The sequence below is a fragment of the Triturus cristatus genome, chromosome 6 (genome assembly GCF_964204655.1).
Source record: "Triturus cristatus chromosome 6, aTriCri1.1, whole genome shotgun sequence".
Lineage (NCBI taxonomy): Eukaryota > Metazoa > Chordata > Amphibia > Caudata > Salamandridae > Triturus > Triturus cristatus.
Genome location: NC_140589.1, coordinates 1,239,128,971 through 1,239,146,132, shown reverse-complemented (window position 1 = coordinate 1,239,146,132; position 17,162 = coordinate 1,239,128,971). Strand labels below are relative to the sequence as shown.

General features: G+C 53.2%; 1 protein-coding gene across 1 annotated transcript in view; it reads left to right on the top strand.

Moving 5' to 3' along the window:
* FH (fumarate hydratase) overlaps positions 1 to 17,162 on the top strand; it is a 375,622-nt gene that overhangs the window by 303,309 nt on the left and 55,151 nt on the right. Inside the window, exon 9 of the mRNA XM_085612182.1 lies at positions 1,632 to 1,785. Within this exon, the coding sequence (XP_085468308.1) occupies positions 1,632 to 1,785 (154 nt within the window). The remainder of the gene's footprint in view (positions 1 to 1,631; positions 1,786 to 17,162) is intronic.

The window sequence follows — 17,162 nt, the reverse complement described above, 5'->3', positions numbered from 1 at the left end:
CTTAACCCTGGGGTCCAGAAACATGTCTTGGGGTGGCAGCTGGCGAGCAGTCACTCAGCCAGGACACTGGAGTTAGGGCATTTTTCAGGGGGCATCTGTAACATATCCTCTGAGTGCATTTGGCATTAAATCCAACACTGGCATCAGTATGGGTTTAATGGGCTGAAAAGTTTGATACCAAACTTTTCAGTCTTCAGTAAAGCCATCGTGGAGCTGTGGAGCTCGAGGTGCCAAACTCCCAGACCATGGTTTAAAAATGGCTTTACTGCACTTACAATACCTGTGAATGGCACAGGTACTGTTGGGCGCCAGGTCTCATGCCACTGTGCCCTCCCCTGTGGTATAGTGCACTCTGCCTTGGGGTTGTAAAGCCTGCTAGAGGGGTGACTGACATGCCACAGTCAGTGTTTTAGTGGGCATGGCACACAGGGATGTGTGCCGTGTCGACTTGTAGTTTTATTGTCTCCCCTGGCACACAGACTGCACTGGCAGTGTGTATGGGTCAGGGGAAGAGTCTCTGAGGGTGGCAAAATGTATGCTTCAGCCCTCATAGACTTTCTGCGGCCACATGGCCCCAGGTGCCCTTGGCACCTTTAACATGGGACTTATATGTAGGCCATAGGAGTGCCAATGTGGGAGCACAGGTACCGTTTTTGGGAAAGAACACAGGCCCTGGGTACCTGATTAGCAGGAACCCAGGGCACACTTAGGCAAGAAGCATCAAACAGGCAAAACGTGGGGGGCAGCCATGCAAAAAGGGGCACTTTCCTACATTGTGCATGAATACTGGGAATTACCATTCAGGTTTAGATGCAGGAATGGGGACACAGACGTTTTGTTTAGTGGTTCTGAATGTGAGGCTGCTTTGAGAGAGTCCTTAGTATGCAAGGACATTTCACTTCATGGGGCATTACATGCTTCAGTTTCAAACTTGTCCTGTTATCTGAAAGGCTGTCCGGGCGCCTACTCAAGTTTGAGCCTCCAGCACCTAAGGAGATGAAAGAGTCAGCGTGGCGCACTGCATGGCCCACAGACAGGAACATTAGAAGGGGTATTATTCCCCTGCGAGGACACTCGTGCTGCAAGCGTCTATATTTAGATTATGAAGTAGATCTACCTTGTTTATTCATGCAAGCTAACAGGCCTAAAACCCCTATATGGTGCCAGATACTGGTGCTTTCGCTTTCACTGAGAGCATTTCTTTAAGGTGGACAGGTGCCTGTGACACATGGGTGCCAGCATGACTTTTTCTGACGCTGGCCCCGCAAAAACTTGTGAAACGCCTGCCCCAGAAGTGGGAGGTCCCACAGCTACTAAAAAAAGTTACAGAAGTGGGCGATCCCACAGCTATGAAGTGTTACGAAAAATATACATTTCTGTTGACAATCATTTTGCTCAAAACATAGACTGTTTTTATAAAATAAGTGGGCTGTGTCTTGTATTCTTTGAGATGTCCGTATACAATTCGAATGTCTCATGGTATGAACCATTTTTAGAACGATAATAGGTTATCACCAACAGAAGGGAAGTTATATTTATTTTGTTTTAGATAAGTGTGTTTAAATCATTTAAGGTAGATTCAGTGTGTATTTTTTTCTGATGTCTCATAATGTTTTCTTTGTTTGTTTTAGATTAAAAATGTGTTGAACTCTGCCAGGTTACTGGGGGATGCTTCGGTTTCCTTTACTGACAACTGTGTTGTCGGCATCCAAGCCAACATTGAAAGGATCAACAAACTGATGAACGAGTCCTTGATGCTGGTGACGGCCCTCAACCCTCATATTGGTGAGAAAGCAGGGAACGGTTATTGGGGAGCAGAAACTGTGATCAAGTGACTATGGTTCTCGAAGTGCCTTTTAATACAATACGTGTTTTCACTTTCCCAAGAAAATGTGTAATAGAGAGAGACATTTTTTAAATGCACGGTTTATGAAAAATGTTTGAAAGACCAGTTTATGTATGTGGTTGTCCAAGAGCAATTCGGAGTGTCCCTCAGGGAAAAACTGGCTGTTTGAAGTCCACTGGTCGGGTGGGGGGGTGCGGGGTAACTGTATCGGGCAGTACAACCTCTATTCCAGCTGTCGGGTAGTTAGACAGTGAGTGTTCTAGGCCATTGTGATCTGCAGAAGGCTCTTTAGGCATCCCCCAGGAACAGAGGTTTGGTATCCTCTTGTCAGTCTATTGGTTAAACCTTGAAGGATGAAGCCTGCTTACAGCTCATCTGAGCTATATAATTATCTACTAGCACACTATTTTGGGAGATTAGTTTGTTCCTATATTCTTCCCGATTACTGGGTGAAGCATTTTGTTGGCATCTATGATGAGATGATGTTCGATATCTCTCGTCGCACCAGGATTCTGCTAGAAGGCGTATCTAACATCTTTTTCTCATTAGATGAAGTTCACAATGCAATCTTGTGGCTCTCTAAAAACATAGCCCCGGACCTGATGGGATTGCCCCGATCTGTTTGTCCGAACCTCAGGTCTGGGAGCCTTTGCTCACACATGTTTTAGATGCCTCAGTAAAAGTTGCAATTCCCCCCTCTTGGTCTCAGTCTATGATTATACAGGAATTTAAAAAGAGGGATAGGAGGATATCGTGTTGCAATATATACATCTCTTTTATTGTTTCATTAGTAAAGGTCATAGGGCGAGCCATCTTGAATAAGCTACTGATTTGGGCAGATAAAAAACAAGTTCTTTCAGATTTCTAATATGGGTTTAGGCCCCTGCATGGTGCTGTTGACCCATGTCTTGTCTTTTTTCTTAACTAATATACTGAGGGCAAATCTAGCTTCATTCATATCGCCTTTATGGATCTACTTCAATCTGCGACTATGTGAACAGGGACACATTTTGGAGAATCTTTTTGTCTATTGAAGTCAGCATGGATAATGTTGATTTTTTTTTTAATGGGACCTGCGCACCAGTATGTCGGCTGCAGTGAGATAGAACAGTGATAAATCATGCTCTGATGTCTTTTTCTATTAAACGAGGAGTAAGACAAGGATGCATACTTACTCTATTTTTATTTACTCTTTATATAAATCAGTTAGAAACAGGCTTTTTTCTGGTAGGATAGATCTCTATTGATTTGGGGTTCGTTTTATCCCCTCATTATTATAAGCGAATGATGCAGTTCTGCTGGTAAGAACATCATCTGGTGTGCAACGTCAGCTAGATAGTAAACTTTATGGATCTGTTGGAGTTTTCTAATTTAACCAAATTGCTTTTTATGGCGGCAGGCCCTAGATCCAAAAAGACAAAATCATTTTGTGTGCAAGGTAGATCCATATCTATGGTTGACTCCTTTCCTTGCCTGGCTGTCTTGTTCGATATTTCAGGAAATGGTCTCCTTTATTAACAGCATAAACAATAATTTGCTGAGGTCCACCTCGTTTGTGGTTGATTTTGCTTCTAAGCTAGGCAACAAGCCTGTGAACGCTATGTTGCAGCTATACCTGGCCAAGGGTGTATCTGTTACATCTTATGGTAGTGACATATGGGGGGTGTTTGGATCTCTGTCCTTCAGTTGTTAGAAAATCAGTTTTCTAGACGTCTGCAACGCTTATCGTATTGCATTCCCTGCTGTATAGCCCATGAAGAGTTGGGTATTAATTATCTCTCTGATGTCCTCACCCTTCACCTGCTGATTAGATGGATCTGGATTCAACAGGAATCCTTCCTAAATCGGGCAATATTGAGGGACTGTCTAACCCTAGACAGGGCCACGCATATCCTTTGTGCTAGACCTGGCATCTTCGGGCGTGGTTTCCCACGTCTTTTTGCCTCTGACCTCCTGTTTCTGACTATGTACTGGATTTTGTTTCTGCTGGCTTTAGGACTCGGGGCACTTTACCACTGCTGACCAGTGCTAAAGTGCAAGTGCTCCCTGTCTAAAATGTAATGGTAGTTAATTACTCCATGATTGGCATATTTGATGTACTAGTAAGTGCCTAGTTGTAGGAAAGTAGGATCTGCTTTCATGTTTACCCCCACTTGTTGCTGGTGTTATGCTGTTTTCTGACTACTCTGACTGGGATCCTACTAATCAGGACCCCGGTCATTGTGCTCTCTCCCTAAATTTGACTTTGGTAAGTACTTTGAAACCTTCCCAATTGGCTACTGGTGTACCCTTCTACGTCCCTAGTATATGGTACTAAGGTACTTGGGCATAGGTGCAACAGGAGTCTCCCAAGGGCTGCAGTATGTATTATGCCACCCATTAGAGACCACTCAAACTGTGACTACAGCCCTGCCATTGCAGCCTTTGTGACTTGGTGCTAGAATCACATGCAACAGATATAGGTTTCCTTATATCTGATGTCACTGCACTTAAAACCTATAAGTAACCCCTAAGTCAGGTCTTTCAATCCTGAAGACTGGGTGCTAGATTAGAAGTGTGAGGGTGCCCTTCATGAGCAGGACACCCCCTACAAACTCCGGCGTCGATTCTCCAGGCTTTGTAAGTGTGGTCAGCCATTTAATAAATATAGTTGACATCAAGTCAATTACGAGATGACTAACTATTTTTTGGCTGCACGGAAATCGGTCATATTTAGTATCAAACATGTTGGAATCCTACCCCACCATCGATTCCAGTGTTAGATGTAGGACCCCATGTACTGAGGGCTCCAATAGGGAGCCCCTCTGTATTCCCGGTACCAGCCTTTTAGGGTCTAACAGCAAGCTAGTGCTGCTGCTGACCACAGACACGATTCTGTTCTCCTGCTGCTGAACTGAGCTCGAGCAGAGGAAGGTAGAACAATAGGTTTCCTGTCACAGGGAGGTGAGACCACCTCACAGACAGGACTTAGTATATTGGGCTGGAGTAGGGGCGCTTGCCAGCACCACCAGACTGCTATGAAGGGCACATTTGGTGCCCTCCTTGCATACTCCAGTTGAAGCCAGTTCAGGGAGCCTTTGACTCCCGCTCTGGTGCAAAACTGGACAAAAGACATTGGAGTATCCTCCCCTCTGTCCAGCCCCTCCTCTGGGAGGTATTCCTGAATTGTCCTGACCCTTTTCCTAGGGTACTTAAGGGCTTAGCTGTGGGTGGCTCTTTAGATTCATAGTGAGACAAGGATCAGATCCGAAACCACTTCAACTTCTCCCGTCAGGGCACTTTGGACGTCGCCTAGGAACTGAGACTACATCAAGGAAGACTCCTGCTGCTCCTGGTTTCGTCGTCCTGCTAGTCTTCTGCGTTGTCTACGCCTGTGCTTTCAGGCAGGTTATTCTCCAGGCCTGGGGGCATCAAAGACACCTGAAGGAATCTCCCTTGGAGTGAAGGAGTCACTCACCTACATCTGCAGGCACCGCATTTAAGCTTACTAGTCTGCTGCTCCTGACGGCCCACGGACTTCGAAAGGCTCAGCAACACAGGTGGTAGTTCTTCTACTCCCTCGAGGTATGCAGTGTCTTCTCAGCAAGTTTGAGGCCAGTATCCCTTGGAACCGGTGGAACAGAACCCCTGTGCACCTAGTCTCCTCCCGGTGCCAAGGCTTGTTGACTCTGTCCTCCAGAGATCTTCGGCAAAAAGAAGCTCCAGCCACCGGCATCTCTTCCTACCAAGGTGTTCATCCTCACTGCATCCTCTGCACCATGGGCCTGCATCTTTGGTGAGCTGCTTGAGGTCCTCTTGCGACTCCTGTGGGTCCTCTTGACAGTCTTCTTTGGCTTCAGTGGGCTCCCCTGCTTGCTCGGAGACTGCTATGACTCTCCTGCACTTGGTGAGTCCCTTGGACCTTGCTGGTTTCAATGTTGCGCCTTTTTCGTTGACCACATCTGTTGCTGTTGCCAAGGCTTGTTGGTGCTCCTGCCCGACACAGACACCGTGGTTCTTAACTTCCAACGTGGGACAGCTCTTGAATGGCTTCGGGTCTTCTACAATGTCGCCTGATCCCCACAGCTCCAGCAACAAGGTTACCGTTAACTCTCCTGCACATCTTCTGTCATCGGTGGTCATTGGTCTTCCGTGCCTCCTTGAGACTCCCGAGTGGCATAGACCCTGTCCCCTCTGCTTGCAGGTACTTCTCTTCAAGAATCCATCCTTGGATCCCACCAGGCTTTCACCTTCTGCGCCAGTGGCATCTTTTCTGAAGCCCTCCATTGTGGTCTACGGCGGTTTCCGGCGTCACTTCGTACCTACTTACCCGGCTTCCCTGGTGTAGGTATCTTGTGGTATCAACGGGTGGGGTGACTCTCCAACCTTCTGTCTTCCACAATGTTTCTTCAGGGTCCACTGGGAAGGGTCCTTCTTCTTAAAAACTGCAACTGCGACTTTCCCATTGACTTGCATCGAGTATGCAGCTGTGTTTCCACTCCCACACAGCCTCCGGAGGGGTTCCTGGGTACTTACCTTGGGTGATTCCTTGTGTCCCCAGCTCTTCTGAGTCTTCTGGTCCAAGTCCCGACTTCGGTCGCAGTTTCCATTCTACTTCTTTAGTATATGGTTTGGTCTCCCCCTGGAGACCACTCCTGTATTTGTGCTTACTTACCTGTCTACCTTTGAAATATTGTGTGTATTGTGTTTAATACTCCTTGTAAGAGATATACCAATTGTGGGAGCCGGCCTCGTGGCGTGGCCCTGTTTCCCCGCGCTAAGCCGCACGAGGTCCCATGCACATCGGGGCTCCTCCATTTTGGATTATACGTCACTCCACGTGACCACCTGCGTGACCCTGCTCTACCCGGCCTCGGTCCCAGCGAGGCCCGACATCGAGACGCCAACCCCTGGCCCGGGGGATACCACGTGAGCCCTTCCCTCTCCCGGCGGAGGGCAGTATCGATGGGACCCCCAACCGTCCTTCCACACCTAGGTGCGATCGCCCCACAGCTCTCTGGGGCCTGGCGCCTCTCCTGCTGGGCGTCTGGCCGCTCCCTACTCGGCCTCTCCGCCCCCTCCGGGCGCAAGGGTCCGGACATCAAAGGGCTCCCGTCCTATATCTGGGGCGACCCGACAACAGGACAGTAGTTGTATCCTGGAGTCAAGAGCCCTGCTGATTGGATCGCGGCTGACCCTACGGAAGAAGACTCACCTTGAACCAACCCTCTGAGCCCTGCTGACGACGTCGCAGCTCCACCGTGCTTAAAGACCTTCACGAACCTTTGGGGCCCTGCTGACGCTGTCGTGGCCCGACCTTGTTGAACATTACCATCAGAGCCCAGCTGACCTCGTCGCGGCTCGACCGAAGCGGACCTACCACCGGAGCCCTGCTGACTGCGTCGCGGCTCGACCTAAGCGGAACTGCCACCCGAGCCCTGCAGACGCCGTCGCGGCTCCCCACGTCCGAGCCGCTCTGAGACCAGCACTCAAGGTCTGGCGCAGAGCCCTCCCGTACCTGGTTGGTACTAAGACTGTCCCGCTACCCTATCCCCCGAACAGACATTGAGACTCTTATAGGATCCTTCGATCCCACTGTAAATATTGCACGTATTACTGCTGATAAAGAACCAAGTCACGCAACTGATATTGAGTCCTGTGTGGTGGTGTTACTGGGCCTAGTACGATCATAGGAGAAAGACCTCCCCGAGGGGGCTTCTCAGCGGCGCTCGGCTATAACTTTGCGGTAGGAAGGTGCCCCGGAATAGTCCCTCCGACTACCCGGTGGTCCTCCCTCCAACATTTGGTGGCCAGCGACGGGATCCGAGCCAGACGCAATCGTACAGGCAAGTAACGCACCCACTACCTGACCAGACGGGAAAGGAAAAAGAGGAACCATGGATGGCCAAGAAGCAACCGTGGCCGCAACCTTCCAGTTGGAAAAACTGGAGGAGTACACCCACAAAGAACTCAAACAATTCTGCAAGGACAAAGGGATCCCAACCACAGGATTGGGCACCAAGGAGGAAATGCAGAAAGCCCTGAAAACCTGGGCAGAACCCGAGACCCCTCCACCCCGAGCCGAAGGAACCTCGGCCCGGGACGGAAACCTGCCGACCACGACCCCGACAGAGGGGGAGCGTACCGTCCCAGACACCAGCCTTTCCTACGAAGAAATACGGGAACGGGAAAGAGTCCGGACACACGAAATGGACCTCGCCCGACTCCGGCTGGACGGTGAGCTCCTACTGGCGGAGAAGAAGATAGCCTTGGAGCAACTACGGCTGCAAGAGGAAATTGAGGAAAAGAAAAGGCATCGGGAACTAGAGGAGAGCTAAAACAGGGGAGACCAGCAACCCCGGAGCCCGGGACGCTCTGCCCCTGACCGAGCCCAAGGTTCACATCCCCAAGGATGTCGTCAAGGAGTACTATAAAAATGACGACATCCAGCAATGGTTCCGAGCGTACGAAGTAGCCATGACCTCCCATCGGGTACCCCGGAAGGATTGGGGTGCCGGTCTATGGGGGAGGTTCCTCAGCGAGGGCCGGGATACCCTACTACAACTCCCCGACGCAGTGATGACCTCATACGACCACATGAAAGAAGCCCTACTCACACGCTACGGACTGTCAGCCGAGATGTACCGGCAACGCTTCCGGGACTGCAAGAAGCTCCCCGGTACCACATGGGTCGAATACGTGGACTTCTTCAGCCGAGCGTTGGAAGGATGGATAAAAGGAAGCAAGGTCACCTCATATAATGAACTGTTCGACCTCATTGTCTGGGAGCACCTCGCCAACAACTGCTTTGTGGAACTAAGGCAACACCTCCTGGACAGTAAACTGACCGAGCCCCGGAAGCTCGCCACCGAAGCGGACCGATGGGTCAACACCCGGGTCCCCCGGAAACCCGTGGGGGACTACACACGGAGTACCACGGGACCTCCCCGCCAGCGAGGCGGAGGAGGGGGGTCCCACCGCAGTCGAGAATTCCCAGTCGTGCCGCCCAGAAGCCCGCCACGAGGTCAAGCAACCAACCCCACATCCCCGACCCAGGGCCGAAGGGGGACCCCTATCGCACGGCCTGGACCACAACCGTCAGTGACCTGCTTCGGCTGTCAGCAGACCGGCCACTATGCCAGTGACCCGGCATGCCCCGTGAACCGACGGAACGGGACTGCTGGGCCCCCTCCCCGACAAATAGCCGCCGCAGCCTTGGGGGAGGGAGAAGACAAGGAGGAAAACCACGCCGACGGGTCCCCCGAGTGGGAACCAGCTGCCATGTCGCTTGTATGCCTGGGCTCCCGAGAAATGGTGCCCCGAGCCGCCATCCCCAGCAACACCCAGAAGTACCAACAGTGGGTCACCATCAACGGACGACGGGCCGAGGCCCTCCGGGACACTGGGGCCAGTGTGACCGCTGTCCGCTGCCATCTGGTGACCCCCGAACAAATCCTGCCGCATGTCCTATGCCCTGTCCGGACCGCGGACAACACCGAGAGCATGTGCCGGATGGCCAGGATCCCCTTCGAGTGGGGAGGAGTGTCCGGCACCCTAAAAGTAACTGTCCGCGACGACGCCCCGGTGGACTGCCTCCTGGGGAACGACCTAGAGAGCTCACCGTGGGCACAGGTGGAACGCCGAGAGCATCTGGGGATGCTCGGACTACCCGAGTGGGCCTGCGCCACCACTCGGTCCATGACCGCCCAACCAGCCGCTGCCACGGCCCCCGACAAGCCGACGGGCCCCGAACTATCCCCCTCCTCCGGCACGGAAGAACCTGACGAGGAGGCCGGGCCGTCCGAACTTTCTCCCAACGAGGCCACCCCCCTCAGCGAGATCCCCGAGCTGGCCCAGTGGCGCCACGATGGGGGCCCCACCCGCGAACAATTCCAGCAAGAGCAGAAGGCCTGCCCGTCCCTCGAGGGGGCCCGACAGCAAGCGGCCGCCCAGGCTGCGGGGGACCCCACGGGAACCCACTGGGTCTATTGGGACAATGACTTATTGTATAGCGAGCAGAAAGTCGCCGAACTAGGGGCCGGCCGGGTGCTGGTGGTCCCCCTCCGATTTCGAGAGTTCCTCCTGAACCTGGCACATGACGTGCCCCTCGCCGGACATCTTGGGCGGGACAAGACTTACAGCCGCATCGTGACCCATTTCTATTGGCCCCGAATGAGAAGAGACGTGGACCAGCACTGCCGGTCCTGCCCAACCTGCCAAGCGAGCGGGAAGACTGGGGGACGAGTGAAAGCCCCCCTCCAACCATTTCCAGCCGTCCACACCCCGTTCGAACGAGTGGGAATCGACATCGTGGGGCCCCTCGACCCCCGAACCGCCCTGGAGCACCGCTTCATCCTGGTACTGGTCGACCACGCCACCCGGTACCCAGAGGCCGTCCCCCTCCGAACTGTGACAGCTCCAGTGGTGGGCCGGGCCCTGATGGGCATCTTCTCCAGGGTGGGGTTCCCCCGAGAAGTGGTGAGCGACAGGGGTACGAACTTTATTTCGAAGTACATGAGATCCCTCTGGCAACAATGTGGGGTCACATATAAATTCACCACCCCCAGGGGAACGGACTGGTCGAGCGGTTCAACCGAACCCTGAAGGGGATGATCAAGGGCCTGGAAGAGCCCCTAAGGAGGAGATGGGATGTCCTGCTGCCCTGCCTCCTGTTCGCCTATCGGGAGGTACCACAGAAATCCCTGGGCTTCAGCCCCTTCGAACTGTTGTATGGGCACCCCGTCCGAGGGCCCCTCAGCCTGGTCAAGGAGGGCTGGGAGGCGAACGTCCAAGATGCCCCCCCCCCCCCCCCCCGACGTCTACCGGTACCTCCTGACCCTGCGGAACCAGACTCGGAAGTTCCGGGCCCTGGCCGAAGCCAACCTCGAAGCCAGTCAAGAAGACATGAAACGCTGGTATGACGAAAATGCCTCAGCCGTCGAGTTTGAGCCGGGCCAGCAAGTCTGGGTCATGTCACCCGTGGACCCCTGCGCCCTGCAGGACAAGTGGACCGGGCCCTTCAAGGTAGTTGAGAGGAAGAGTCCCGTCACCTACCAGGTCGACATGGAGTCCCCGAGGAACCCCCTCCGGGTCCTGCACGCCAACCGGCTCAAGCCCCACTTTGCCCGAACTGAACTGAGCCTACTGCTGGCTACCGACGATGGGGGCGAAAGTGACTCCGAGCCCCTACCAGACCTCCTGGGGTCCTCGGGCCAAGACGGCTCCTTGGAGGGCGTCCGCCTCTCCGCCACCCTGACACCAGAACAGCGCCATGATTGCCAGAAGCTGCTGCAACCCTTCGCTGCCCTCTTCTCTCTCACGCCCGGGGTGACCCCCTGGTGCGTCCACGACGTGGACACGGGGGACAGCCCCCCTGTACGACACCGCGCTTATAGACTACCTGACCGAGTCCGAGCCTGCATAAAGACCGAGGTCGCCAAGATGCTCGCCCTCGGAGTCATCGAGCCTTCCGACAGTCCGTGGGCCAGCCCGGTAGTCTTGGTGCCGAAGGCCGCCGCCCCCGGCACGGCCCCCGAACTCAGATTTTGTGTCGACTACCGGGGCCTGAACGCAGTCACCAAGACCGATGCCCACCCCTTGCCACGAGCCGACGAGCTGATCGATCGCTTAGGGGCCGCCCGCTACCTAAGCACCTTCGATCTCACCGCTGGGTACTGGCAGATCAAGCTCACTCCCGGCGCACAAGAACGATCAGCCTTCTCCACCCCCGATGGGCACTACCACTTTCGGGTGATGCCCTTCGGTATGAAGAACGCCCCAGCGACCTTTCAGAGGCTAGTAAACAAGGTCCTGGCCGGACTAGAAGCCTTCAGCGCGGCCTACCTCGATGACATTGCTGTCTTCAGCGACCACTGGGCCGCACACCTAGGACACCTTGGGGAAGTCCTGGCCGCTCTCCAAAGAGCCGGGCTCACCATTAAGGCCAGTAAATGCCAGATCGGTCAAGGATCTGTGACCTATCTGGGCCACCAGGTGGGGAGTGGCCAGGTGGCGCCCCTCCAGTTAAAAGTCGACGCCATCCAGGCGTGGGAGCCCCCCGCAACCCAAACCGCTGTCCGGGCCTTCCTAGGCCTCACAGGCTACTACCGACGATTCATCAAGGATTATGGCAGCATTGTGGCCCCCCTTACGGAACTCACTTCAAAGAAACAGCCCAAGGCGGTGCACTGGACGCCCCGCTGTCAGACCGCGTTTGATGCTCTCAAGGCGGCCATGTGCGCTGCCCCTGTGCTACAGGCCCCCGACTACAGCAAGGAATTTGTAGTCCAGACCGATGCATCGGAGTACGGGGTCGGGGCGGTCCTCTCCCAGCTGGATGCCAAGGGCCTCGACCGACCGGTGGCCTTTATCAGCCGCCGACTGCTGCCGCGAGAACAGAGGTGGAGCACCATCGAGCGGGAGGCCTTCGCCGTGGTATGGGCTCTCAAGAAGCTCCGGCCCTACCTCTTCGGCACCCACTTCAGGGTCCAGACTGACCACCGGCCCTTGCGGTGGCTCATGCAAATGCGGGGCGAGAACCCCAAGTTGTTACGCTGGTCCATCTCGCTGCAAGGGATGGACTTCACTGTAGAACACCGGCCCGGCAACGACCACGCCAATGCTGACGGCCTGTCCCGATTCTTCCGCCTCGGCGAGGAGAACCCCCAAGGAGATGGGTGACTCTCCCTGCCTTCAGCTGGGGGGGGGACGCATGTGGGAGCCGGCCTCGTGGCGTGGCCCTGTTTCCCCGTGCTAAGCCGCACGAGGTCCCATGCACATCGGGGCTCCTCCATTTTGGATTATACGTCACTCCACGTGACCACCTGCGTGACCCTGCTCTACCCGGCCTCGGTCCCAGCGAGGCCCGACATCGAGACGCCAACCCCTGGCCCGGGGGATACCACGTGAGCCCTTCCCACTCCCGGCGGAGGGCAGTATCGATGGGACCCCCAACCGTCCTTCCACACCTAGGTGCGATCGCCCCACAGCTCTCTGGGGCCTGGCGCCTCTCCTGCTGGGCGTCTGGCCACTCCCTACTCGGCCTCTCCGCCCCCTCCGGGCGCAAGGGTCCGGACATCAAAGGGCTCCCGTCCTATATCTGGGGCGACCCGACAACAGGACAGTAGTTGTATCCTGGAGTCAAGAGCCCTGCTGATCGGATAGCGGCTGACCCTACGGAAGAAGACTCACCTTGAACCAACCCTCTGAGCCCTGCTGACGACGTTGCGGCTCCACCGTGCTTAAAGACCTTCACGAACCTTTGGGGCCCTGCTGACGCTGTCGCGGCCCGACCTTGTTGAACATTACCATCAGAGCCCAGCTGACCTCGTCGCGGCTCGACCGAAGCGGACCTACCACCGGAGCCCTGCTGACTGCGTCGCGGCTCGACCTAAGCGGAACTGCCACCCGAGCCCTGCAGACGCCGTCGCGGCTCCCCACGTCCGAGCCGCTCTGAGACCAGCACTCAAGGTCTGGCGCAGAGCCCTCCCGTACCTGGTTGGTACTAAGACTGTCCCGCTACCCTATCCCCCGAACAGACATTGAGACTCTTATAGGATCCTTCGATCCCACTGTAAATATTGCACGTATTACTGCTGATAAAGAACCAAGTCACGCAACTGATATTGAGTCCTGTGTGGTGGTGTTACTGGGCCTAGTACGATCATAGGAGAAAGACCTCCCCGAGGGGGCTTCTCAGCGGCGCTCGGCTATAACTTTGCGGTAGGAAGGTGCCCCGGAATAGTCCCTCCGACTACCCGGTGGTCCTCCCTCCAACACCAATGCGTTAGTAAGTGTGTATAATAAATATAATTTGTTTTAGAACTACATCATGTGGTGCTTTTTCCTTTTACCTACACTATATGATTAGTTCTGGTAAAACAAACTGCTTAACACTCCTTCTGGACAAATCTGGAGACTGCTGTACACAGCTACCACTTGGAGAGCTATCTATGGTTGTATAAAACCACCAACATCATCATAAGGGTTGTCTGTATAAGTGCAAGGTGCCTCACTTGAATAAGTATGCACCATATACTAAGCCAGGCTCCTACACTAGTACAGTGCACCAGGTGTGCCCATGGCCGGCCTATAAATCAAATAGTACTAGTGGGCCTGCAGCACTGATTGTGCCCCCACATGAGTAGCCCTTCAAACATGTCTCAGGCCTGCCGCTGCGGAGTCTGTGTGTGCAGTTTTGAACTGCCATTTCGTCCTGGCAAGTGTACCCACTTGCCAGGCCAAACCTTACCTTTTACTACATGTAAGGCAACCCTAAGTTAGGCCCAAAGTACCCCCATGGTCATGGTGCAGTATATTTCAAAGGTAGGACATGAACTGTTGTGTTTTACATGTCCTGGTTACATGCCCTGGTAGTGAAATACCGCTACTTTCGCTTTTCACTACAGCAAAGCCTATCTCTCCCATAGGTTAGCCTTAGAGCTGCCTTGTAACATCTTACAAGTGTATCTGCAAATTGGGACCAGTAGGAAGCTGGCTCTGTATATACTGTACCAAAGTAAGGTATAGTGTGCACAGAGCCCAGGGTGTCCCCAGAGGTATAGCAGAGGCTAAATTAGGTAAGTACTAACAGCTCTCTTTTTGATAGTGTGGATGAGCAGTTAGGCTTATTCAGAGGGTGTGTTAAGCATTTATTATACTCACTCAATCAAGGACTAATACACTCAGAGACAGAATCCAGACGAATGAGGTAAGTATAAAAAATATATACTTGTATTTTATTTCTAGAACTATGCAGGACTTGGCACAGGTAGATAATATATACTTTCAATTGTAAACCTTTACACAGAGATGCAATTGAGGATGGATTTGCAGGTTTGCAACACTTTAAAATCCAGTTCGAATTGCACAGTAATTACTTACAGAATACTTTTTAGTTAGTTTTGGATTACTGTAAGTACTTAGGGTGGTATGCCTAGATACCACACTTTATGATCTCCCAATACAAGGTAGGTAAGACTTTTTATACTTTGCAGTTGAGTTCTCTTTTCTCCATACAAACATCAGTTCAAACAAGTTCAGTACAAAGAAGAAAATCCATGCATCAACTCCAGGTGTAGTTCTGAACCGGCGCAGTACTGCCAAAACTCGACTCATCGCTGCTGCCTTCACTGGAGCGTGGTCCACGCTTGACGCAACGACCGCGGCTTACAACACAGGCCCCAGCTTTTCTTCGCAGCTCGTCCAAAGATCCGCAGCTGTGCGAGTCTCGCACTGCATCACCAAAGTCCATGACGCATTGCCCCAACTCAGACGCAGCACCAGCTTTAACTCTGTGGCATCAACACAGCGCGACTTGACTTTCGACTCAGTGTTCCTGGGCGCTGATTTCTTTATCAACACCGCAGTAAGGAACCGAGTTACAGTGCCTGCAAATGACGCCTCCCCTGCCTAGCAGTAAGGAACTGGTCCATCTCCTGGTGTTTTTTGACTCCTCACCTCCCCTGCGCCTTTCATTTAAGGTTGTTTGTCCGGATGAAGCGCAACCAATGATGTTTAAGAGCAAAAACTTTATTTAATGTTTCAAAATTCATATCTTGACGTGTGTACGTTTTTGTTTTTTTGTCGTTTTGGTCTTGTTTGAGAGAGAGAGAGATACACTGAGCCGTCTTGATCTGTTTCAGTGTCCAGAATCACTATATAAGAAAGACATTGAAATGGACCAAAAACGCTTTTTAGGTCTCGTCTGAGACAGCGCTTTAGCGCTGTTCTGGCGAGACTTATAGTAAGCACTTTTGGAAGTGCAAACAGTGCTTTCCAGGCCTCCAAATACAGTGCATGTGCGCCGGGCGCGCGCACCATTTGGCAGCCTGAAAAGCACTGCCTGATCACTTTCACTTTCAGGGCCGCTTTGATGTCCTCAGTGAGCGTTTTGCTCTCGGGAGCCAGCAGGGGCCATGTGTTTTGTCTCAAGTTTTCATCAGCGGCACGCTGGGGCCATATGTTTCGTCTCAGGTTTTCATTTCCATTTCGCTTTAACTTTCGCGGCCGTCAGAATTTGCCTTCATGCCAGCAGTTCCCCCTAATAATGGGGGTCGCCTTCTGCTAGATTTTCGAATTTCAACCTACATATTTGCCAGCGGGACCGAGTACTGAGCTCATTACAGGCAGAAAGTAGAAACAGTCAATTTTATTATGCTGCTTTCTTACTGTGAAACACAGTTACATATTTTTAAAGCATGGGTGTGTGCCTGGCTGACTGAACTTTCGGTAATATTATTTAGCAGATGGCGACTTGCCAGAACAGAACTCCTGAATTCTGTTCATACCTGGAAGGTTGGGACTCTGTCTTGAGGGAAAACCGAGAATATTGGTATCAGGTTTCCAGTTATCTTTCACATTCGCGTGCAGCGTTGGGCACGGTGGCAGCTGCATTCCTTACAGCGCGCGCGTGCACCTCTCCAGGGCTTGTTGTAAAGGAAGCAGACGTGGCACGTGATTTAATGCCCTTTCGGGGGGCTACCATTTTCAATGCCCTCTTTTGTTTCCCTATCCAATAGTGCATACATGTGTCCCCCCCTACTCATAGCCCTGAAACTGTAATAAAAAAACTCGCACGAACACTCGAGGTTTCAATCCCTTCCAGTCAGTGGAAGAACCACACACACAGCTAATGCGCAGCCACACAGCAGAGGGGGGCGGTCCAGGGCGCGTGCCCCAGGCTTCTGCCTTCTAGTAACTAGCTTTCCTAGCAGCTCTGATCGCTGGCTCGGGACTTCGCGGAAAGGGAGGTGCCACTTGATTTCACGAGGGGCAGGGAGGCCTACCACACCTCCAAGATGTCACAGACCACGTTCACCACGCGCCAAAACGATGCCACATCGATGGTAACTGCTAACCGAAGGGTCATGCCTCTAAGACTGCCGTCCCCGCTCCTAATAATAGTGCCTTCTCTTCAGTGTAGGGCTCCCCAAGTTCGCCTCCCCTCCACGAACATCCCCCCCCACAAGCCTGCCTACCCTCCTCGCTCACAATTCTACGTTACCCCCCATAATTGCCACCTCCCTCACACCAGGGTCTGCGGCCGCCAAGTCTGCCTCCCCCTCTCACCACCTGTGAGTCTGCCTTTCCTCCCTTAACGCCCGTGAGTCTGCCTCGACCCCGTGAAATTGCCCCTGCCCCCGTGAATCTTCTCCCCCCTTATACTGACCGTGAGCCTGCCTTTCCTGCCATTAACCCCCTCGTGAGTCTGCCTTTACTCCAACCCAACCTCCGAGAGTCAGATTTGGCCACGACCCCGAAAGACTGCCAGCTTCCTTCCATAGCGACCGCCCTCTCCAGCGACTATCCATCCCAGAGGCTGACAAAATGCCACCCC